At 39.2% G+C, this 25,701-nt stretch overlaps 2 protein-coding genes across 6 annotated transcripts in view; both read right to left on the bottom strand.

The window, feature by feature from the left end:
- Positions 1–1,598, bottom strand: part of SCFD1 (sec1 family domain containing 1) — a 54,947-nt gene extending 53,349 nt beyond the window's left edge. Inside the window, exon 1 of one of the 2 annotated variants that reach the window (XM_037394394.1) lies at positions 1,469–1,598. In XM_037394394.1, the coding sequence (XP_037250291.1) occupies positions 1,469–1,499 (31 nt within the window). In that variant the 5' untranslated portion in view covers positions 1,500–1,598. The remainder of the gene's footprint in view (positions 1–1,468) is intronic. The other variant, XM_037394393.1, reaches the window with a different exon arrangement.
- A 714-nt stretch (positions 1,599–2,312) lies between these two features.
- Positions 2,313–25,360, bottom strand: G2E3 (G2/M-phase specific E3 ubiquitin protein ligase). 4 transcript variants are annotated; one of them, XM_037394259.1, is made up of 16 exons: positions 25,189–25,360; positions 22,443–22,498; positions 21,312–21,409; positions 19,369–19,470; positions 18,634–18,758; positions 16,803–16,968; positions 16,028–16,134; positions 14,897–15,013; positions 13,436–13,560; positions 13,204–13,333; positions 12,396–12,521; positions 10,949–11,256; positions 10,105–10,286; positions 9,758–9,930; positions 7,454–7,653; positions 2,313–6,809 (listed from the first exon to the last, which is right to left on the bottom strand). In XM_037394259.1, the coding sequence occupies exons 2-16, from the start codon at positions 22,477–22,479 to the stop codon at positions 6,577–6,579; spliced, it is 2,229 nt and encodes a 742-aa protein (XP_037250156.1). In that variant the 5' UTR covers positions 22,480–22,498; positions 25,189–25,360; the 3' UTR covers positions 2,313–6,576. The 4 variants fall into 4 exon arrangements, with proteins under 4 accessions (XP_037250156.1, XP_037250153.1, XP_037250154.1 ...); XM_037394256.1 differs by having other exon boundaries at positions 25,197–25,360; XM_037394257.1 differs by lacking the exon at positions 25,189–25,360 and adding an exon at positions 24,804–24,918.
- Between the last annotated feature and the right edge of the window lie 341 nt (positions 25,361–25,701).

Here is a 25,701-nt window from a genome sequence, read left to right as displayed (position 1 = left end):
GTTTTTACTGTGCTTGCACCATTATGTGCTTTGACTGGTTATGAACCAGGATAAAGGTCACAACAGACAGTGCACATAAATGGTAATACAAACACTAAATGATAATATATCTTTTCCTTTTTCTGAGTATCTTTTAGTTATTCAATCCACCTCCTTGCAAATGACCTCACTGATGGAAGACAATGTGGGTTCAGTAGCAAAGGTTGCCTGAAATAATCGAGTAACCAGGTGAAGCACAACAGAGAATAATAAAGCTGTATGAAATAAGAACTCAAAGACAATGAGCTTTATTAGGAAGGTAGCAAAGAGAAGTACAGGATTGCAAAGGAACATCAAATAGTACTATTAATGGCAGACAGCCACAGGAATGAGATTACAGAAAGTAGACTGGTCCAAAAAGATGGAGGATATTAGTAAATATTTAAGGTCCACACAGAGACTCAGACTGAGATTTTTAGGCAGACGATTTCAAATATTTCATGTTAAATAAATGCATCCAGAATCCTCTACACCACCATAAAGACACTGCAGTTACCAAGGAAAAGGTGGCGAGACTACAGCTGAAACTACTGACGAAAACTTTGGCAAAATAAGGGTAGCAGAGGGCTACGGAGCCCACACGCTCTGTGCCTTGGGAGGACATTCAAACCGGTGGCTCAAGGCTCCGCAAAGCAGCATCAAGACAGAGAAGAGTCAATTACAGACCCACAGCAATGTGCAAGGAGGGGCAACAGCAAACCCCTTATCCACAGAACCCCCCCCCCGCATAGTTAGCGGTAGCTGTTAAACCTCGCATTCTCCGTTTCCCTGAGGGTCAGTGCACACTGCGAGGCCCCTGTATCGTCCTGACAGGAGCGGCACACCTGCAGCGTTATTTCTGCTCCCGCGACGGGCATTCCCCGCCACCCTCGCCACGGGAGCACGGCCGCTGGCACGGGGGAGCGCGCACCCTGCGCCCCACGGCCGCGGGGGACGGGCACCGGCGAGACCCTCCCGCGCCGATCCCACACGGCGGCGGCGGCTCCCGCGGGCACGTTCCCGGGGCTGGCCCCGCCGCCGAGCGGGCTGGGGGCACCCGCGGCCCAGTGCCCCACAGCGGGGCCGAGCCCCGTCAGCAGCAGCTGCGGCCAGAGGCCGCCGCAGCCCCGCTCGGCCAGGCCCACGGCCGCAGAGGCAGCCGAGCGGCGCCCCAGCTCCTCCGCCGCAGGGACGGCCGAGGCAGGCGGGGGGGGAAGGCCGCCGTCCCGCTGGCCGCAGCCCCGAGCCGGGTGAGAGGGCGCGAATCCCCCGGCGGAGGCGAGGCGGCGCGGAGACGCCCACAGCCCGCCCCGGGGCCCCGCCGGGGGAGAGGGCGGGGGGGCGACGGGCAGGAGCCGCCAGCGGCAGCGTGAGGCTGACCTCGCTCCCTCCCTGCCCCGAGCCCCGGGAAGCGCAGCTGCCGCGGCGGAGACGGCGGGAAGCCGCTTACCTGTCTGCTTCTCCCGGATGCCGGCCGCCATTTTCCTGCCCCGCCAGCCCGGCCGCGGCGCGGCGCACCGCCCACCGCCGCGTACGCAGCCGCCGGGCGACGTGGCCGCCACTACGGCGGCGGGAGGCGGGTCCGGGCCGCCCCGCCTGCTCCTGCTCCGGTGCCCAGGCGCCGCCGTACGCCACGCCGGCACGCTCGCCCGTGGCCGCGCTCTTCGCTCCGCCCGCCCTCAGCAGCTCCCGCGGGCCCCAGCACCGGCCCCTGTTCCGGAGCGAGCTGTAATTTAAGAGAAACTGCACCTTACGATTTAAAATTTGGCCCGTGCTTTTCCCCAGCTGCGGACAAAAGGTGGTGTTTTTCCACCCCCGCTCCCTTTAACACCTAAACCCCACTTTTAACAGTTTTTGCTCTGCTCTCAGGCTGAATTTTCAAGCAGAGGTAACCGCAACGCGCCTTAGGGCAACAGCGGAAAGGCAGGCACGGAGCAGCGCTGAGGGGCTCGGTTGAACTACGGGAAGAAGGACCGACACTTCAGAAGCAGGCAGCTGGCCGCCGCTGCCGTCAGCAGCTTCCAAGAGCTACTGACAAAGCCGACAGTTCGGAGCCTGCTGTCTCGGCCTCGGGTAGCCCGAGGTGCAGCTCCCCCTGGTCCTCCCAGCCGTGCCCCTCGGGGAAGGGGGGGGGGGGGGGGGCGGGGAAATTGCCCCACTTACCCCACCTCAGGTGTGGATACATGCTATAGATGTACATACGTCTATATACACATACAAGTATATACAGTACCCAAATAGAGCTACAGAACCACTCCTAGAGCTAAAACCCATTAAATCACCAGAAAGAAAACTCCAAAGTTACATATTTACTGAAGCAGACATTTAACACTTTACTGTCATGGATATGTTCAAAGTGCAATGATTTCCCACAATTACTTATTTCAACACTGATGCTACATCTGTCAAGTATAACGTTGCTCAAAGATGCAACCTTTCATGCACTGATCCTGCAGTTCAAGTTAGAGCTAGAAGTATTTACAGAATTATACTTTCTTGCAAAATGTTCTAATCACCATAACTTTAAAAAACATTGGCTTGCAGTACAAAAAATCAGAAGGTTTGGTTTTCTTCAAACAATATTTTGACAATTCTTTTCTGTATACGTGTAGTTCGACATTTCAGAAATGTTTGCATTTTGATTTCTTTTATCCAACTAGCAATTCACTTCCTTAACAGTAAAGCGTGAGCTTTAAAATGCTTTACTATAGAATACAGAATCAAGATAAACTTTAAAAGCATATTTTGTAGTCTCCGGAGTTGCATTTCCTTGTATTTCAATGAGAAATTTTTGATACCATTTTCAAAAGGCAGACAGAATGTGTGAATTAATGACTAAAGCTCTGCTTTACATTTTAAACGTACCTCTCTCAAAATCCTCATCTTTCAATCCCAAGACTGAACATCTTAATGAAAAAAGTCAAAGGTGCAGCACATGATGATTTAGACCTTAAGTATAAACTGGTATTAATTTCTTCTCCTCTTGACTATGTACATTTCACTCATAAAGCAGTTAAAAATGTTAACAGCTTTTTCTAATAAACATCCTTTGCATGTGTGAAAGCGAGTAAAAAATTTCTTTTTTTTTTTCCCAAACAGATAGAAAATACAATTGTTAAAAAAGTATTTATTAGGGAGACCATACTAAAACCACTAACAGTCATCTATTGTTTATAGAAAGCGATCGCTCTAGAAAATAAATAGCTTATTTGACATGCTAATTCCAGATGGAACCTTAGGGTTTGATCTGGTAACTGTGGGGTGAAGTTCTCTGGCCAGATACAGACCAGTCTGCCATAGTTCTCTTGTGGCCCTGACAAATTTTATAAAATATATTTAATACAGCTAATGTATATGCAGTTATTTTCCTTTGTTACAGAAATACTGAAAGTAAGCAACTTTCTTAATTTCCAGGTGTGCCTCAGGTTTAAGTTTCTGTAAAATGAAAACTACCCAATAATACTGCACTTCAGTGACCTGCCTACAGCAATTAAAAAGCTGACTGTCATTATAGCTACAGAAATTGCTCTTATGGTTTCCGGACAAGAGGCACCTTTCTGTTTTGATGGATTGGAAATCCACTTATTCAATGGAAATTTAATGAATAGTTACAAGTAAATTTAGGATTGGTCTATATAAATAAACATTGAAACTAAGCAGAATAGAGGAAGTTCCTCTCCATAGTAGCATTTATGAGTACAGCTTGAACAAAAGATTACGATGTCTAGATAAAGCTGATCAAACGGACAAGAAAGACAACTTGTCCTGAATGTGTACAGATAAGTATTAAAAAATGGGAACAAGTTCTGTGTAAGAAAAATCTTTTCAATGTTAGAGAGTAGAGGATTTTACAAAGTTGTACAAAGTCCAAAGTTCGATATAGCACTGCATAGCAGACAGTTTTAAAACAGTTCTTAGAGCTGATGGATAGGTTAGTTCTACCTTTCTTTAAAGCCCATGAACTGCTGATTTCAAAACTAATAAGCAATAGAAGGTGTGAAGCTTATTTTTATCTCAGTTCTTGAAGCCCTATATTCACATTAATTCATTACTTCTTTCTCCGCTAAACGTTTTAAAATGCTGTTTATTTAGTTCCAAGTTCTATTCTAAACAAATTTCCCTTGCCACTGCAGGTACCAGAAGTCCAAGAATTATCCCTTAAAATTATCAACACTCTGCTTGCTACCTCTGTAAGTTCTGTACTTCCTATGCGGAAAAAGAAAATAATATTATAGAAGACATTTACCTCTAACCAGGCAAGAAAAAGGAATACTGTACTGGGTACACCATTCGTTTCTAGAGTATAGTAACTCTATCTGTAGGAGACTTATTGCTATATTTTAAAAATATGAACATACAACACAAATCCTTATAATGCAAATAAATTTGTAACAAACCACCTTCCTTGCAATGATAATAGACCATTCTGAAGGGTACCAATATAAAGAAGTCATTGGCAGCGTGACATTCAAAGATTATGCAGATTACAAACATGGAATATTATTGGAGGAAAAAATGTCAGAAGAGAATGAGAAAATGCTTAGTATCTAAACAAGTCAAGTTACATTCACCAAGAGCTCATACATTTATTTTAAAGGAGACTTTAATATGCCTTTGGCTCAGAACCAGAAAAACACTACTAGCTGTGCCTTAATTCCAAATATTCTTAAGTTTCTAGTGACAGGACTTAGATCAGGCATTTTTCATTATTTTCAAATCTGCTAAGTCCAATCTCATCCAAGCCTTACAATAATTTAGAGACTTTGAAATAATAATAATAAAAAAAATTAAAATGCCATGCATTTTTTGTTACCCAGAGATGGAAATAGGTCTGTATAAAAAAAAAGATTAGCACCTTTCCCAAGAGCAAGAAAGAAAGAGAAAGTGTAGCAGTTTAAGAAAGAATTCAAAATACCTACCTATTGTTAAATTAACTGTGTAATTTAAATACACATCTCCCTCTGTATATAACCATTTATAGCATGGTCTCAAATTTCTGAGTCTTGACTGCTACTAAAGGTGAGTTGCAGCATGCTGCTATATAGTTAGCATTTCATAATACAATTTGTTAGAGGAATACTTGCAATGAACCATAAACGAGAACCTGAAACCAGATCAGTTTGCTTTTTTTAGAAGCACCTGTCCGTTTATAGTTTACTGTGGATGTACTTTCTTGCCATGGCATTCAAAAGTCAAGCAATCCTGCTTGTGTTTTCAATTAAATCCAAGCTATATTAACAACAAAAAATATATGATTACTTTGCAGTATTTTGAAGAATGTGGGTATATACATATAGATACCTATCTATATACATCTATAGCACATCCCATGTTTGGGACATAGCATAGGTGGCCAAACTGACAGGGGGGGTAGTAATTTCAAAAAAGAGACTTGTATACATTAAAAAAGTGTACTTAAATGTCCTTTTAGTTTCATAGTTTTAGTATTACTAATATTGGTAAGTTACTGTGTAGGAATTTCACTCCTCTTTTTATGTCTTAATGGTATTTATACAAATACTGCACAACTGAAATGTATTTTATACAGTTGGCATTCCTCAGAATGCACCTACAATTGAACAGGAAATGTTTAGGCTAAAAGCTAGAGAAGGGTGAAGCATTGACAAGCTCGATGGTAGATTGCCTTTAGTTCACCAAACAGTTTTGGTGCATATTCCTAGGAAAATAGTAACTTTTGTCTTCCATAAAGTAATGTGTTCTAATGAACAACAAATTCTTATACTTTCATACTCAACAATATTAACTCTTCTATTACATTTTGAAAGACCACTTATTGTTGTCAAGACTTACTTCTAATTTTTAGTATTTTTTGCTATATGGATAATTTAAAAATCACGTATAGCAGTAGAATGCAGAAATGTGTGCAAATGTCCAAGATTTTGTTTAATAGAAACTCAAGTTCAACCAGATTTTGTTCTTGTGCCTTCTTATTTTGCCTAGCTTTTCTCCAAAGCTTAATTATATTTTACTACACTAATCACAATGACTGTAAAACACTTAAGTTTCTTAATTTTCACAGGTTTGTATGAATTATCAACATGTAACTGAATCATCAATATAAAAATAATTACTGAAAAATTATACATGGAAAAACTGAACTCCATCACAGTTTTACTTGAGAGGAAGCTCTACAGCAGTTATCTTCAAAATGTACCCGATTTTACTTTGATAACTAAGTTTCTGAAGTATATAATACAATCAACATACTTACCTGTGGGAAATAGCTAGAATGTTACAGAGTTTGGTAACATTTAATGTGTCCACAGCAAAAGTAAAGACACGCAGACATTTTGAAGAACTTCTGCAAGTAATTGCTGACTCAATGTCACCTTCAAATAGGAAGATGATTCACCACATAAAAGTATGATTGAAAACAATTTTCAAATTGAAATACAAGATTGCTACTTCTAGCATATCTCTGGGGGGGAAAGTGGGAAAAAACTAAGCATACTGTCCAAAAATACGGTAGCCATTTGCAAGCAGATGTTCCTGTAGAAAACTGAAGCTTCCAACATCCAGTTGAGAAGCAAAAAATATTTATTCACTTCCACCTCTTAGTGTTTTTCTGATTGTGAGCTCCATTATCTTTTTAAACTGTTCATACGTCTGTGTTATAGGGAGCTCTAGGCAATTAAGGAGTCTGTTTCCAACAGGATACCTTCTATGCAAAAATTTAATAGCAGGTTCAGGATCAAAACCAACAGGTGGTACAGAAAAAGAGCCTGTTGCAAAGAACAAAACATCCTCCAATGTCACTACAGACTCACGACCTAAAAAAAAAATAAAAATAGGATTAGATTAAGTCATTTATTGCCTATTACCCAGAAGCCATTATCCTGCATGTTATGTCGGGGGGGGGGGGGGGGGGGGGGGGAGAGATACGACCCTGAAATCAGGAACCCCCAGATTAGTATGCTGAATGGATATGCAGTTATATGGCCAAAGAAGAAAAATGTTAACAAGAAAAACCCACTTAGATTAGCTCTGAAAAATCTTAAGTTAATAGGAAAAACCCTCTTCTACAAGAAGAGACCACTGTTCTCTATCTTTGAGACACACGCTATCTAGTAAGAGTAAGTTCACAGCAAAGCTGAAGAGAGGGGATTTAAAGGATTTTTCTGTACCATTCAGGTTGTTGACAGGTTTTGTTTGTTTTTAAACAAAACCAAAAAAACTCATAGGAGTTGTGGTACCAAGCTTTCAGACATTTACCCCCTCAAGTTGCATTACAACTGGGCAGTTTCAGAAATTATAATTAGTAAGGAAGAAGGGGAAGAATGAACAATTAGGAGCTGACAGCAACCTCTAAAACCTTCATTTATTTACCCCACTGAACTCTTAAAAACCAAGCCCTGCATGTATACCAGCAGCTAAATACCCTGAACAAGGGGGAGAAGAACAAAAAATGACTTACTTTCCACATCTTGCAAATAATGTATCCAAAAATCGACACCTTCAACTTCATTTACATCTGATGAGGAATGGATTGTAAAGAGATCACAAAGAACTTCTGCTGAAAGTCTTTCAGGTTTGTGGCACAATATACTAGAGAACACATCCGGATGCATTTGAAATTTCTCTAGTACACCCAGGGTTTCCAAACCTTGCCTAAAACTGGGGGGAAGGAAAAAAAGAACCACCAAGCATGCATCAGAAAGCCAGTAGGTAACTAATTGTATTCTGCATTTTGTAAAGGTCTAAGGCTGGACATAATAATTTTTCACATCTGCAGTCTCCCAAGCCTTGCAATAAGGTGTACATAGTTGTCCCATTTTATTTCCATCTTGGAAAAATGTGTTAAATCCCATTTTAACAATCTAAGTGTTTCTGTGAAGCTTTTCAGGCAGATGAAAGGAATACCAGTGATATGCAGAAATTAACTGTATTTTCTGGTAGTTATCTATACGAGCATGGTTTAATTTTTACGTAAGAACATACTGAATTTCTTTCTTACAAATATCCCTTTAGAAAACAGCTTAAATTCCTTGTCCTTAGGCATAATGAGGCATCTTAAAAGACAGCCTTCATTTGGCTTCTGCATGTGTTTAAATGCTATTATTTCTCCCTATGGCAAATGTGGATAACAGTGTCCAGGGCTGCATTAGGAATCATGGTGCCAACAGGTTAAGGGAGATGATCCTCTCCCTCTCCTCAGCACTGGTAAAGTCACACTTTGAATGCTGTGTTAGGTGCTGGGCTCCCCAGTTCAAGAGATACGTAGGGTGGTCACCAGGGTGATTCAAGGACTGAAGCATAGCCCTGTGAGGAAAGGCTGAGATAGCTGCAATTGGTTAGCCTAGAGAAAGAAAAAGCACAGGTGGAATTATCAACATATAGAAGTAGCTGAAGGGTGTGTGCAAAGCTGAAGGGAGCATGTAAAGAAGTCAGAGCCAGGCTCCTTTCAGCAGTGACAGGACCAGAGGCAATGGGCACAAGCTGAAACACAGCAGGTTTTGTCTGAATATCAGGAAGCATTTACTTATTTATTTATTTACACTAATCTGATTCTGTGATTTAACTATTTTTATTTTTTCTAAACAGCGCTATGGGTTGAAAAAAATTCACTAGTTACTGTGTACTGGATAAGAACATTTCAAGCAACTGGCTTTACAATTTAACCACCACATTAAATCATAATTAAAATTTTACTTAAGCTGTTAACTCATATTTTCTTATATATTGATAGGCTGAATCAGTAAAATTCAGAACAGATATTGAAAGTGTAGTCACTGGTGTAGAACATTAATAGCTGAAGTGACTAACTCTACTTACTCAGTTCTTGATATTAACAAGCAAATTCTTGCTTCGCTCAATTTTGCACATTTTAAACTCATTTCCAAAATTGCACAAAACTACATTTTCCCACAAACAAGCAGGCTACTTACTACCTTTCACTTTGACTAGTTTTAAAATATGTCATGGATTGGTCAAATATGCCAGAGAGGGCCCTGACTGAAAGAAAACTTACAGCTTTGTTTAAAAATCATCACATTCAAAATTAGCTTTCATAGCTCTTGCAGATTCACTTGATTCAGACTTGTCAAAGAACACCATAAATGTGTTAAGTACAAATCCAACTATACTTGTTGGAAGAATTCACGTTCAATGACTTTTTAGTGAGCAGATGAAGAATGCACATTGGAAGTAAGGTCAGAAACCCATCAAGAAGTAGTCAACAGCTGCAATTTTCCCAGCAATTTGAAGGCATCACTACCTCAAATAAAAACACCAATGCATTCCTTATATTCTAAGTAGGCCAACTTACACTTGTGGCCATTATCACCCTCCTAACAGCACATGCGAACTCCCTGATTAGAACTCTGGAAAACTCATTTGAACTCTAAATGTATGTTAAGCACTCCTAAAACTTATAAGTTTGAGGAATTCTGAATTAAAAACAAACAAACTAGAGAAATTATGCAGCACAAAGGTCTTTGTCATGCTACAGTTTACAGCTGTGTATCTGCTTTCTTCATAAGGTTGAAAAAGGAACATGACCAAGAAATGGAACAGAGCAGGTAGGTAGAGAAATAGTTAAACTGAAAGACTGAAATTATCTAGTTAACAGGTGTTACTTAATCCACTGAAAACTGCAGTACATTTCATTGGTTTAAATAGAGAATAGGTAAGAACACGTGAAAGTTAGTTTTAGCAACATATCTGGTATTTCAATGAGGAAAAAAACCCCAAGAAGTCTAAAAACTTAAACAAAACAAACCTTTCTAGGGGTGAAATAATTCTCTTGATTACATGATGGATCAACAGGTCATCCACCAGCTTATTCTTATCACACAAAGCTGTTACAGGTCTTAAACATCCAGCAGCAGCAAGGAATTTGTAACAGTCTTGAACTGTAGACTGTAGGCTGGACAGACTGTTTGCGTGTTTTATCTGTATCAGAAGATAAAAGGTAGGCATTTGTTTACTACATGCATGCATGTATAAATATATATATGTATAGATACAAAAAGCTTTTTCATTTGAACTGAAGTTACATTCAGTAAGCCCTTTATCTCCAAATATAGTCTGGAACAAGAATTTGCCAAGTAGTTTAGTTTTCTTTACCATTTTTATTGTTTCTGCTACATCAACATCAGCAACATCTTCCAAAGCTGGCTTCACATTCTCTGGACCATATACCAGACAATTGAACAGTGTTTCGGAAAAGAAACCAGGAGATGGGCCACCATGAACCAGAGAAACTGCAATCATTTTACCAGCTTCAAAATAAAGATTCTCTTTTACAGCTGCAAATGAAAAATAAAAATATTTATTATATACGCATAAAAATAATCCTCTATTTTTCATAGAAAATCTGATAAATAATGCGATTCCTTCTTACTTTAGGAGATGCAACAAATGAGGTTTGTCATCTCCTGCCTGTTGAAACAATAATATCAGTATTTATCTCTCTCTCTCTCTTTTTTTTTTTTTTTTTTTTTTTTTTTTTTTTTCCACACAGGAGCAGAGTTTTCTTCTACTCAACTCTGTGGAAGAAGTTACACTTAATGCTGAAACATAAGAACTCAAAGAAGCTAACTTTGGGTCTTTAGGGAGCATGTTATCAGAGATAATCTTCTAAAAATTTGAGGAAAGAAAAATGAATGACAGAGAAAGTGGGTCAAAGAAATTAACTTGTAGAGAACAAATACCTTAATGAAAAAGTTCTAATTACATCCCGTATTTTTTCCCTTGGTTGTCATCAACTTTTGCAACTAAACAATTTTTTGTTGTTTTTATGACAGATCTGCACCCCACCCCCTGTAGAATTGAAAAGCAAAAAAAATTTGAAAAAAATTTCTATTCACCAGAGCTGTAATTGTGAACTGAAAGGTTTTTAAATCTTCAGGCAGCATGGTTGTCAAGTTACATAGTTCCTAATGTATTTTTGAACAGAGCACTTAATTACCTTGAAAATCAAGGGACAAGTTCTTTGCAGAGGAGCCCTCAAACAATGATGAATTCTCAAGGTGAAGCATTAATAATTGGAAGAAACGGTGCTTTGATGCAGAAATATCTGTCTTCAATCTGTTTTTCCAGTTTGTGAACTTTATTTCAATGGTTTCTGTAGGATTGAAGTTGCGCTGTCTAAATCCCTTTAAAGCACTATTCCAGATATTTCCTGGATTGATGTTAAGCCTTGTAGTTTTTGTATTAACTTGTAGCTTTAACTCCTTCAGTATACTAGAAACTTGCCTTCTTTGCTTTCCTAATTGCCTAAAAGAAAATTGCATCTATTTTCAGATGAAGTCTATTGCTCATAATTAGCAACAGTTAAAATCTACTAGGAAAAACCTCTTTAAACACTTCAGTACATTTAGATATTGCCTAAATTATATCAGTGACATATTTAGTGTAGATTCTTCAAGTTTGAATTCTGTACTGGCACTTTTTAAAATTTTAAAGTACCCCTAAGAACTAGGAAAATCAAGAGGTAGAAATAATTACCTTGGTGTAAAATGAACAGTTATTTCCTTAATTCAGTTACACCAATGTAGTACCAAACAACTCACACCATCATTCTACATTTGAACAATGTGAAACAAGCAAGAAATTGAAGAGTTTACCATGGTTATGTTAGAGATGTTTTGCAACTGAATTAGAATACACTGTCAACTATTCACTAATATTTACTCTTTGTCACTATAATAAAAAATATATTTGAATAGGGAGATATGTTGCAGCTCTCATTTAAAAGACATCTAAGGAAACCCCTTATTTGTTTCCTAATGTGCAATCAAAACTATTTCAAATACCCTACCTACTAGAAGTAACCAATTCCCTTAACAGAATTTATAGCAGACATTACAGGTAGAATTCATAAATTAAGTATACACAACAAGCCAAAAAAAATTTGCATCTTTAAACTGAACTTTCTGTATTAAAACATGTTATTTTACCACTGATTTTAGCATAATCACAAACTATTCCTATGGTACAAACGCAAAAACATTGAAAATTCAGGACATGTCTAATTTGAAGAGAATAATTAGGATTCTTTTTATTCTCCCTTTTCTAAAGAACAGCTAGCCATGTTTTGGTAAGGACAAATTTGTTCCTGGGATTTGATCCCCTCACTACCTAACCTAAAAATTCTCAATAGGTATCATTCTTTTCTCCTCACCTCTCTCTAGCATTTATAAACAGCAGAAACCTTTATTACTTCAGCTCTTCAGTATACTCACTCGATTTCTCCAGTGACTATGTACATACACATACAAACATATAAATAGCCACTATATATAAACACACATATGTATGTATATGTGTACACCCACCCCCATGTTCTGTAGGAAATATGGTATAAAGCCATGTGCTAGATTACTCTTCAGTTTAAGAAAAATAGAAGAAAATACTTTTTCCTCAGGGACCAGTTCCTGTTTGACATCAGTGGAGATAAGGGCATCGTCACTCTGTTGGATGCTGGAAGCTGTAGGTGTGAGCAGGGTGACAAATTGTTCCGGCACGTTATCTTTGGTGATCTATAAACCAAAACAGTATTTTAAGAAGAGATACAATTGAAAGAATGCATAAACATCTCTAATTTAAAGGTAGCAATATAGTTTCCTCCTATTTCAGTACTGAATCTCACTTATACGTTCATTTACATGAAGCCCAGTGCTCGAGCTGGAATTGTAAAAATAATTCAGTATTTTATTATGTTGTGGTTTAGGATCCTGTTTTTGTTGCATCCCATATATGAGATTCAAGTCCTGACTGATACAATGAGTAAAACCTAAATGTATTAATTTCTACAGACTTGAAAAGTTATTACAGCAAAGGAAAATGTTATTTATATAAAAATCTCTGTAAGCTAGATTTCTAGTACACTATTAACATGGAAAAAAATAAAGCTAAGGTTGCTTATCAGCAAGTTTTGCCATTTGTACATTCAAAGTTACCTCTAAATTGTTGAGTCCTTTTACACAGATCCAATTTCATCAAAGTAAAAACTGAATTACATGCCATCAAATGCAAATAACTATAGCAAAAAATATGGAATTCACAGCTTATTCAGAAGTTCGATCACTAAACTTTACTCCAATTTTAACCAATTTGCTATTTAGTGTAAGAAGTTTCTCCTATGGAATAAGCCATCAACTCATGTTAAAATAGTATTTTATGGTATAATCAGTTTCTGCTTGAAAACAGAAAATTACACACTGAAGAAAACTGCGTCGCGACCCAGCTGACTGCCGAGGGCACTTTGGAGATGGTTCTTCCAGCAAACAACTTGTCCCATCTGTCTTTTCAGAGGTAGCCAAAGGATGCTTCTTCCGTTTCCTATAGTTCCCTGTATGATTAAATTACATTAATTTAATTAATCTTCTATCTGTAAAATACATAGTATTAAATCTTATCGTTTTAAGAAGCCACTGTCACATCCGTAACTTACCTGATTTTGAAATGATACTTCTGCATTCCATGCATTCCCAGTTTAGCTCCCATGACTTCACAGCTGAACAGGCCAAATGAGTTCCACGAGAGCCACAATACTGACAGCGCTTTATTTCCCATTTACTAAAATTAAAAACATATGTATTTAGAATTAGATGGAAGAACAAGGCTGGTTAAAACGAAGTACATTCAACAGTAAACGTAGTCTAGACACTAAATGAATAAAGCACAATTTTATCAGTCTGGTAGGACTGTACATCATCAAGGCAAACTTTCTTCAGACAAGATGTACTCACAATTCCTGGCTGCAATAAGAGGAAAAAGAGCTACCTGTGCTCCAGCACCTTGTATTTAAACAGGCTGAAGTTAGTTGCTTCCCTGCTTCTAAGCCAACAGCTTTGCAGACCCTGTTTTCCCTTCATGTTGCTAGCTAGCAATGTCCTTAGTATTTCATGGTATCCACCATTCAGCTTTGCCAAACAGTAAATTTTTGAAAAGAGCATATCTTTTTTTTTGTTTGCCTTTTTTTTTTTTAAACACACATTCTGAATAAGACTCTTAAGTAGCGACAGCATTTAAATATGTTAGGTTCTTGTATAAATTTTTTTATTTCTTTGCTTAAACATACAATGGAACAATGTGACTGATATTAGTTCAAATACTGGAAGCCTAAGGTACAACTCCTAAAGGCAAAGTAAATCCTGAGGTACACACATACCATGAATGAACCAAGGAATGTCTGGTCAAATCTGCACAAAGCAAAGCTGACGCCCGCAGGGAGTAACCTATCACAACAGTACTACAGAAACAAGTCTCCAAAGACTACGCTCTGCAGCTTTGAGCACACTCATGCCAAGAGAAGAGACACATTTCAGAAGCACACAAAAAAAGAAAGAACGCAGAAAATTAACAAGTTAAGTGATCGTGTAAAAGGCTTTATTCTGCTCTACTACTTGCTTAATTTTTCCTTAAACCTCTCATTAAGCTATCAGCAATATTCTGCCATTTGCATGGAAATGGATAGCTCACAGCTAGATTGATTTTTACACAACTAGTTAATTTTCAGCTAAGTCTAGTACTTCCGTGAATTTCTTGTACAGGTAGTAAGTATTCTAATTATTACATTGTTGAATTAAGCTTTAAATGAGAGATACGCAATATTAGTTTAGACATGCTATTCCACATGTTATGTGGATATACAAATTCTGCTTAAGCTCTGTATCAAATGAGAACAAGGACAAGGTAACTGATAATCAATTGGTTTGGTTTTCTTGACTTTTATAACCTGATTTGAGAAAATTAGTATTGAAATAAGATTATGGGGAGTAGAACAAACTTTAGACACTGCGTCTTGGCTTGACATTAAAACCTGATGCTGAAAAGTTTTAAAGCATTTAAATAAAAAAACACCAAAGAATTAATCCATCCTAGGTTATATGTTCCTGCAAAAGTGGCATACCTATCAGGTTGATTATAGTCTCTGCCTTTCTTGCAGAGACATCTTCTACTGTCACAGTGTTGATAACACTGCAGTAGATCCTGATATGCATTCTCTTCAAGTTCCCAAGATGCATCCCTATAAACAAGGCAAAAAAATTCCGTTATTACAACTGTATTTCCAATTGTTTAAATGGGTTACTCCATCTTTGGAATAGACGTATATAATAACCAGATGAAGATATTTCAATCATTTAATGTTCTAGGCAACAGCTAGGGGTAAGAAAACAAAGTCTAGGAACAAGACTAATTCTATAAAACTCACGGCTTTTTCTTGTGATTATTTATTATTTTTCAGATGATCTCAGTGCATGTTTGCTCCATTTAACATCATTCCGCTTTTCTCTCTCACAGCAAACATGGATGTTTGTTTTGGGAGTCTACTCAGGTTACCACTGAAAATGGTCTCATGAAAAGTAACTCAGATTTTTCCAGACTAATATGGCAAAGTTCATCAAGTATTCTGACTCTTCTTCCTCTCCAAAATCCTGAGCTTCTGTCTCCAGAGAGAATTAATGGTAGTCTCTGAAAAGACTAATAGTTATTAAAGAATAATACTTATAACAAAGAAACATCATTCTGATCACTTCATCCTATTTTGAGCCCCACCAAAAATGGTGCAAACTTTAACTGCTTCTAAAATTCTGAGCTGTTTTTCATGCTAAACATATCTTTAACAATCCTTTGGGAGAAGACGGAAGCTGTATGGCTGAGCAAATCAGTCAACTATAATACTGCCTGGACAGAAATTCACATTATTTAAGAACCTGGGAACAGAAAACACACTTACCAGCAACCTTCAAGTTAATTTGAAACTGTATTTAAGAAGTGTTTTGATCTTTTAAATGGCATTAAAAATGTCTTTTCAGAGCTTCCTGCTTTATGTTTGAGATTACTTATTTGGCCTTTGAAATTCTGATGCATAACTAAAAGGAAACACGTTACTCCTTATCAAACCAAAATACCCTACTACTGAAGGTAGAATTAAGGTTTCACATATTAACAGATACAGTTCTAGAGAATATGTTAAAAGTGTTTTTTTACACCCCGTCAGAGTTTTTATAGAGAAGTGATCATTTAGTAAATCACTTACTTTTCTGGAATGTGTATGCCCATTCTCAACATTTCTTTCTGAAATTTGTCCTTGTTGTTACATACTGTGCACCTAAAGAAAAATATCCCAGCACTCAAAGCTTGATACTGTGGTCAAGAAAAAAACACAAGAACACACCAAACCAGTTATTGAATTACAACCATCCTTCAGATACCAATAAATAATACCGTAATATCTATAATATTCATGGATACTGTCCTGGCGTGGATGTTAAGCTGATATGGATGTCACTTGACATTGAAGCAAATGGTGAGCATGTTCTCTTCTTTTAAAGGAGAGCTCACATGCTACCATTAGGTTCATAAACAAAAGCACAATCCTTTTCAGTCAACCTCTTCAGATCTAGAATGAGTTTACAAAGAGAACCTTATAACTGTTTCAAGCTCTGGACTTAGGCAAAGAGAAGTGACAATTGATAAATTACATTTTTAGCATTTAATAATGACTTGCAAGAAGGCAACTACCTAGGTTAGGCTTCAGTTTCTAAAAATAGCTAAAAGTATGAAGTGTATCACAAATGTAGAAACGGGGTGGGCGGCAGAAAATTAATAGCATAAAAAAATCCTTTTCTTAGGACACTAGTCTCCAAAACACAATTATAGCATTGCCCTTCAAACCTAGCGTATTTCCATACCTACTGCCTATATTAACACTAAGCAATTTTACCCAATTTTAAGCAACCATTCCATTGCTTTTAAACAAAACAGAAGAGTTATCTCTGTGGGTGCAAAGAAAAAAGGTGAATCTGTGTTACCTGCAAGCATTCTCGATGAAACCAAGCATTTTTACAGCAAGGGCTTTTCAGTACAGTGTACGCTGGAAGCTGTTCAACTAAATCCAGGCATATTGTACACTGTGAAGTTCCTCCAGATTCTTTATTCAGAAGCTTTTGGACTGGTTTATGTTCCCAACAGTAGGATCTAAAAATAATAATTGAAGGTTCCCTTATCAAAACATTTTAAGAACCTTCGTAATAAAGTTTGAGAATAGTAAAATTAATTTCCCATTAATAAATGCTTGGCAACAAGCTAAAAAGGCAGACATGCACTGGTTTTGGCTGGGACAGAATTAATTTTCTTCATAGGAGCTTGTATGGTGCTGTGTTTTGGATCTGTGATGAAAACAGTGTTGGTAACACAAGGGTGTTTTAGTTATTGCTGGGCAGTGCTTAGACAACATCAAGGCCTTTTCTGTTTCTCCCACTGCCCCGCCAGCAACCAGACTGGGAGTGCACAGGAAGCTGGGAGGGAACACAGCCCAGAGAGCAGACTCCAAATGATCAAAAGAATATATGACATGAAGCTCAGCAATAGAACTAGGGGAAAAAGGAGGCAGGGTGACACAGTCAGCATTAGGGCATGTGCCTTCCCAAGTAACTTAAACATGACGAAGCCCTGCCTGGAAACAGCTAAACATCTGCCTGCTCATGGGAAGTAAATTCATTCCTTGCTTTACTTGCACATGCAGCTGTTGCTTTACCTATTAAACTGTCTTTATCTCAACCCATGTGTTTTCTCACTTTTACCCTTCCAACTCACTCCCCATCCAGCTGTGGGTAGTGAGCAAGTGGCTGTGGGGTACCCTGCTGCCTACCAGGATTAAACCACAATACACATGTAAACAAATTATGTATCTAACAGAGCAAATCAACAGAATAGTAAGGAAGAAGCATATTACCAACTGATACTCTGTAAATTACAGAGCTCATATACCCCCTTTTTGCTCAAAACTTCTTTTAGTCCTATTAACATGTTCCCTGTCCTCAGAACCTCAAGTTCTTCCTATATTTTTAATGTTATCATGTCATTAAAGGAGCAATTTTGAGTTTGCATATTGATTCTGCAGAGTATAGGTAGCTTGATAAATTTTTAGCACACTTTCAAAGACCTAAGACAGCCAAGAAACGCAGGTCTAAAAAGCCTTCCTGAAAATGTATTGGTTTTACATGTGCTTGACTTAATACAGTTAGTTTATTTAAGAAGTTTAAGTGCCTGTCAGACTCCAATCCACCCACCTTACAAACTCAGCTTACAATAGGCAGAATAAAGCTATGATCAAACGCACTTGGAAGTATTTTGACTACAGCCAAGATGCTGGACAGATGATATGAAAGAAAATAAAACATTTGAGACATTTGATATTAAACCCACGTCTCCTTAAGTCCATCGCTAATAAGCAGATCTAGAAGTCTTGTGCTTTGAAACACAACAGAATGGCACAGTCTGTTCTGAAAGCTGAGAGAGAACAGCAGTCAAACCACTGCCCTTTCAACAGCAGCACAGGAGGTAGGTAAATAAAAAAACCAAAGCCAACCATTTTGCAGTTTAGAGTTTAGAATTTAATGTTTGACTACTTCTAGAAGCATTAAATTATATCTTTAGAAGTGTTGAGATTTTAGTTTATAGGTCCTAAGTATGCAATATAACTGCTTGGCCTTCATGTTTTCCACAAATCAGGTATTTTTTCTCATGACATCACTTATAATTAATAGCCTATATAATGACAACCCATGAAAAAACAAATTAATTCCTGTATATATATATAATGAATTGAAAGTAAGAAAGTAACAAAATCCCAGAACTCACCTGAAGTTTTCCATGAACTGGAAAATACATTCCTTTTCTAACCCACAAGGAAAATGGTAACTTCGTTTGCATTTGGGAGCTACACATCCAATTGAAGCACCCTTTTTCCTACAGATATTACATTTCTAGAAATAATTTGTTTTAGAAATAACAGAACATTAATATCTATAAAGTCCAAATAAAATTACAGGAATTAAGCCAAGAGAAAAAATTACATAGTGTGTAAAAAAATATCAGCCAATAGATTGTAACTGTGACAAGACTACTGTGTTTTAGCTCTATTTCAAAGACCCGATATGAAATATATATATATTTCAAATATAGTTATTTCACAGACTTGATTATGCATTGTTTTACATGCATGTGACTTGTGATATGTAAGCCAAACTACAAGCTATTTTACCAGCACCCATAGTTTAGTTGCATCTGTGAAATGATACAGGGTCAGCTTGAGGCTCAGCATAACATCATGAGGTACTATGCATATGTATTTTCCCCTTATTCATTTATCTGCAACATACCCAGGAAATAAAAATATTAGGAAACTTCAGCAGGTTTTATTGTCCCTTGTGGCTTCCAATAATCCAATATACTTGTTACTTAAATGTAAAATTCACATTCTTGAATGGGCTCTGCACACTTCCCATTACAGAAAAAAAACCAAAACAACCCCCAAAGACAATACTAAGTGCACTTACTTTTTTCCCCCTTGTAAATACCAGACTTCATTCTTACCAGTTTTGCAGCTCTAGTCACTTCTTTTCTAATATCTGCAATTAAGAATCCATCTACACCTTCATCTTCTTCCCCTCTCTGCCAAATGCCACTTGACATCAGCTATGAAAACAGTTAAGTATTTTAAAACATTCACCTGCCTAAAGATTTGATTACCTACACTGCATCAGTCTAACAAAGCTTGTGTGCAAACATTTTAAAAAACTGATCCAAAGCATTTCTATATTTTTGTCTGATATGACACAGTAACATGAAAAATAAGTATTTCATAACAAAGTCTTATGTAATGCTGTAGAGCCAAAGGTGGTGTATTTTACCTTCCTTTTTGAAGTATATTCAGATAATTATCAATTATTTACAGCATAAGCATACAGAGCTTCAGAGAAAATAAAATTAAGTTAGTTTAGTTAATGCGAATGACAATTGTGCTGCAGAGATAGTGAGGCACAGTAGGAAGTATCTGTACTGAAGTGCAACCTAAGAGGAGAAGTAATTCACTTTCAAAGAGGATTAAAATAAAAACCAGAATCAAGTAACTCGGCAAGTCAGAAGAGCCTGATGATAACTTTGATTAAGTTACTAAGCAAGGCAGTTACATCACAAACTTCAAATAACTAGTTTTAAAACTTGATGCCTCATATATTCTTTACAATACCGTTTTACTATTCTCCTTTTAATTTCAACGAGCACCATTTTCTAACTAGAGCTTTATCAGTATTTTAGTCAACTAAATGTAAAATTTCATACCAAACCCAATTAAAAATATATTTTTTCCATGCATGAGACATTTGGAAGAAAAAACAAAACTGCACCAGTAACTGGCTTCCTTCTAGAAGAACCCCTTTCTTATATAATACTTACCATATTTAAGTGAAATCATGGGATTTTGGTTGTTTTTTAAGAAAGAAGCAGGGACCAAAATCTACAAGAGGACTTACAGTAAAGTATCTTAGAAATCATAAGGCTCAGTGTTGCAAGCATGCCCTTTCCTAGCTCCATCAGGAAAGGACATTTTCCTATCACTTCATCCAGCCTTATGTATGCGACAAAACTATGATGAACAGACCTACACCTCCTTCCAGATGCTTAAAATTTATTTAAGAATAAAAAAAAGTAACTTCAGAAAACCATTGCTCGGCCTACACTTTAAAGGATTCAATATTCAATCTATTAAGCCATCTGCAATCAACAAAATATTTAAAGAACTGGTTGAGAAAAAACCCCAAATTGTTCCTGATATTTTCAAGACTGTTTTTATAAACTTGGGGGGAAAATTCAAACTGTATTAATTAAACAAAAAAAACTGACTTTTTTTTTTAAGTAGTCATATTATTTTAAAGACTTGCAAAAAATTGGAGTTCGAAAGGCAGTTTAAGTATACCTTTAAGAATATGAATCTTGGAAAGTGCCAAGTGTGATAACAAAAGATACTCAGCTGTCATCTACATCCATAGCTCTGCTAAAATTAAAAGCTTCTACTAAAAAGTGATACTGTAGCTGTGTAAGATCAGTAAGTTGCATATTACTGAACTGAAAAGTAAGACTATTTCTTAAATGTTACAATGTCCTAGGTAGTGTAAGAGTAACTCGGACCCAAACAAGAACTAATGAGAAACAAGGAAAAGACGACTTTTCTCTACTTTTTCCACAAATGGGTGGAATTTTCACATTCCGAATTTTGAAACTACGCTTCTCTTACAGAAGCGAATATGTAGGTGCAATCTGTTCCCTTTCTCTTAACATGTACCTTCGTTGCTATGATAGGTTGTGAGAACTAACAAAGTAATTCATAAATGGATCACGAACAGAATTTAGCTTTCAATAAAGGCTTGTTGGAATTTATTTATTTGGACAAGTAATTACTATTTAATGTTTGCTGCCTTTATTTTTATTTTCTTTTCAGTTAAAACAGACTAGCTCCAAGATCAATACCACATACTTACCAAACAGTAATTATGAACAGTGAGATTATATTCCGCATAGGTCTTTTTTTCTCCATACTTTTTAGGGCAGTCATCTGGTCGTCCACAGAGCACACAGACTAAAATATAGGACCATATTTACAATCACAGTGAATGTACTGGAATTATTAAGGATCAACTGTAGAGCAGTAACTTTCATCTCTTTTAATCATATGCATCTTGTAGTGAACTATTGGCTATGGGACAGTAGATACCCCTCTCAGAATAGAATTCCATAGTAAATACAGAAAATGGTAGTATTTGTTCCTTCTCTAGTTACTAAAAAGAAAATACTTCATCAGTTCCACCCGTCTGCTGATTCAGGAGAGAGCCATCACCCAAGCTAAATTCACAAGCCGACTGAGCTAACTGAAACATTCTTCTCAAAACACCCAAAGATAATTATCGAATGGCCAACAATGTCCAGATGCATGTTAAATAGGTCATCTAATTTTTTTCAGTATTGTACATAAAGGCATCACTACAGCAGAATCCATGAAGAAACTGAACCGTTTCTTTGTGTAACTATGTGTGATAACCTTTGTACAAGGTGTATGAATGGTATCCTGACTACATCAAGCCATATGTATACCACCAGTGCTTTTAAAAAATATGCTAGTTTCAAAATTCAAGGATTTGAGACAACATTGGAGTCAACTAAAACCTTGGAGGATTTCCCCATTTCTGTAGTTCCTAGCCCACTAACATACTTCCACAGCCATTTCTTCCCTTCAGTTCTCAAAAGATACATTTCAATATTCTAACATCAAGAACAACCATAGTAGTGATGAGAATAGAAGTACTGCTTCAGCCTACGAAAGTCTGGAATCATACACTGCAAACACAGTTGTGTGTGATTTGGCAGCTGAATTCCCAAGGTTACGCTCTTAAAACATCTGTGGAAGGGACTATTTTTAAATATTCCAATTACAGCAGACAAATCCAAGGAAGTTTACAAGTAATTTCTTTTTCATTCCCCAAGACAAGTGGTTCCAACACAATTTCATTACTGAAAATCCACCTGCCCTTTGAACCCAAATAAAGCAAGTTATATTTGGTGGTATATATGCAGATTAAAGATTTCTGTAACTATTTAATAAAAACCTTACTTACATGGACTTTGAACGTCAAAAAGTTTGGTTTTACTCATCCTGAGTTCTTCTGGCTGGCTGTCATGAAAAAAACATGAGGTGTTAAATATATCTAGTACATTAACAACCACTATTACCTACTAGTTTAACATTTAATTCTAAACTGAAAAAAAACCCAACACAGTAAAAAAAAAATGGGATCAAGAAGAAAAGAATATCATAATTCCGCTGTCACTGTGAGACACAGGGGTTTGGAAAGCAGGATGCAAATATTCAGAAAAAATATTCCCAGACCAATGCAACAAGTAGAAACTCTTAACTATTCCCCCAAACTACCATGATACTTTATTTTCAAAAGAGAAAATAAAGTCCAGTGCAACAGCTAGTTATGTATAGATTTAAGCGTACAGAAGAATTTGTGTGTCTTTTAAACATCAAAAACATCGATCCAAGGACGACTAAAGAAGTGTCAGCGACACCTTTTCAAATAAAAGTTGTATTAACACCGAAATAAAAAGTTCACTAGGTAGGATAGTGACATAACTATGAAGACAATCTCCACTGTTTGGAGAAAAAGCAGGCCTAGTCAAAGAAATCCTGATCCAAGACAAACAAAAAAAAAAGTGAGGAATCCAAAACTGGGCCATGCATCCAGTGGTACTTACACTATTTAGAACTAAGTATTTTACATTCTGAAGCAGAGAGTAATTTAGAGACATTGACCAAACCCGCATTTCTTTCGAATATCACATACTCCTAAAAATTATATCCCCAACAGCGATATACCAGGAGCTGGCCTTTTACCGTGGGTTACACCATGCAACCTTGCCCACCTTGGAAAAAAGAAGATACGTTTTTTCACCCCAGCACTAAGGTGATTATTCTTCCTCTAGCGCAAAGGAGAGCGCCTTTAGGAACACACCTGTAGATCTTTGCCTTGCTTTCACTTAGGAAGCTGAAGAAAGCATTGCGTTAAAGTTTTGCAAAACAAGAATCCCGGGCGATTGCCTGCAGGTCCACGCTTGATCTCACAGGCAGGTGGACAATTTCCCACATACGGTTGAGCGAGCAGGCAGCCGGCAAGAAACCCAGCCCCTACGCAGCAGCCTGACAGACTCAGAGCTATGGGAGTTTTGCTACTTGCAGTTTAGGTGACTGCCAGGTACAGGCTTCAAGCAAACCTCAGGCTAATCCAACCTATTGCAAATAAAGTACTGCAGCCATTTTACTGGAGCTTTAAGAAAGGAGTTGAATGGAGGCAGCAGTCCCAGGCATAAAGCAACAGCTCTGCGCCGCTGCACTTTTTTAGACAGCCGAGGAAGTTTGTGCACAAAAGACCGTTGCCAGAAAATGGTCTCAAAGGAAAACGAACAGAAAACACACGGCACTGCAACCAAATTAGGTCAAGAGGCTGTGAAGAACCATGCAGCACCGACACACAGATTACATAACTGGTTCCAGTTTTCCCAGAAACACACTTGCCTCTTCCTAAACTACAAAAAATAAACATAATCAGGTACAGGGGGAGCAAAAGAGAAGCACCCAGCTCACAAACATTCCCTTCTCTTCGAGATTTCCCCAAGAATGGTCACTGCCAGTTCCAGAGTCCTGAATGTACGACGGTAATACAACAAAAAAAACCCAATCCATATATAACCACACAAGACCAGATTTTCACTTTGGTGTGTTCTAAAAAGCCCTACCAGGTAGGGGAAAGCATGCATGCGCCTAGAAACAAGAAAAGCACCTTCCTTCTTTTCCCTGGCCCAAACAAAACAAAACAGATCGCCAGATCGCTCCGCCCCCACCCCGCCCAATTTCTTCTACTTTTCCTTTAAACTCTTTCAGGAAGGTGAGCCCAGAGTTTAAACTTGCATGTCAAAAGATAAGTGAGAACAGCCACTGGAGCTCTATACATGACTCCTACAGGGCTCTCAACAGGAACAAAGCAATTCCTAATCAGTCTACAGGCAAAACAGGCGCACATGATCACCCAGCGTTTACAAAAAACGAAACATAAACCGGAATTTACCTACTTTGCTTAAATAGGCTAAGAAAATCCTCAGAGTGAATACTTGGGTTTTGCTAAGTTCTACAGCTCTTTACTACTCCAGAACAAAAGGTAGTTTTAACTGTTATTTTTAACCCGAGAATGGGAAAAGAAAAAACAAAACACCACCCCAGGAGGGAAGGTTTCGGGCACACGTGTTCTCCAGCACGCAGGCGAAGCAGCCCTCCCAGACCCATCCATCCGCGCTGTGCCGGCAGTGCCTCTCGCCGCCCATAACGCGACGCCCCCGTCCCCGTCCGCGGGGCGGGAGCAGCGGGACCCCCGCCGCTGCCCGGGAGCCCGCCCCGAGCCAAGGTGCCGGCGTCCCCTTACTGTTCCGAGTCTCACAGGGGTTCCAACCACGAAACTTGATCGGCGCCTTTTTAAACGACGCAACAGGCCACGGCAGCTCCTGAGGAGAAAGCGGCCCCCAGCCGGCTTCGCTCCCGCGGCTGCAGCGGGACGCCGCTCGCCCCTCGCCAGCTTTCCTCCCAGAAGCAAGGTGAAGAGAGCTCTCAGATCAGTTACTCCCTGCCCCAAGACAGGCGGCGGGAGCCAGGCTTGCTCCGCAGACATCGACTGGGAAGCCGCTGCGCGTTGCTCGGCCCCCTCACGGAGCAGCCGGGCTCCCGCTCCCCTGCCGCGGCGCCTCACGCTGCCCAGGCGACGGCTCAGCGCCCCACCCGCCGCGCCTCGTCCTCCGAAAGGCGGCACTCGCCTCCTTACCCCCGGCCTCAGCCAACCCCGGAGCGAGAGGCAGCCTTGCTGAAGGCGTTAATCACCCCGTAAGCGGCCCCGTCAACACCGCGCTCTGACGGCCGCCCCACGCCGAGCCGCCCACGCTAACTGACAGAAAATTCAAACACCAACATCCGCCGTCCTCCCGGAAGCGGGAAGCCAGCCCTCGCCCCGCCCCCCGCCGCGTGCTCCATCCGCGCCATCGGCGCTCGGCTACTCTCGCCGGGCGCGCCGGCTCGCTGGGGGGAGACGTGCGATCCCGGAGATCGGTGCTCGACTGGAGGGCCCGGCGGCGGTTGGGGTGGCAGCTCCGAGGGCGGCGCTGTGCCGGCGGGACCGGCGGGCGGGACCGGCAGGGCCCGGGGGACCGCGGGAGGGGCCCCGGTGCCGGTGTTTTACGGGGCTGCCTGGCTTTTGGGAACGCCGGGGGGACGGGCGCCGCCGCCCAGAAGCAGAGCCCTGCAAACAGGGTAACGTGTGGGAGCTTGGCCTG

The sequence above is a fragment of the Falco rusticolus genome, chromosome 7 (genome assembly GCF_015220075.1).
Source record: "Falco rusticolus isolate bFalRus1 chromosome 7, bFalRus1.pri, whole genome shotgun sequence".
NCBI lineage: Eukaryota > Metazoa > Chordata > Aves > Falconiformes > Falconidae > Falco > Falco rusticolus.
This window is presented reverse-complemented; position numbering and strand designations above follow the sequence as displayed.

Coding starts and splice junctions, on each gene's coding strand:
- G2E3 (XM_037394259.1), bottom strand. CDS start 22,479: ATGAGTAAAACCAAACTTTTTGACGTTCAAAGTCCAT. Junction 18,759..19,368: donor TGACTAGAGCTGCAAAACTG/GTAAGAATGAAG, acceptor AATTATTTCTAG/AAATGTAATATCTGTAGGAA. Junction 9,931..10,104: donor TAGCAGAAACAATAAAAATG/GTAAAGAAAACT, acceptor CTTCTGATACAG/ATAAAACACGCAAACAGTCT.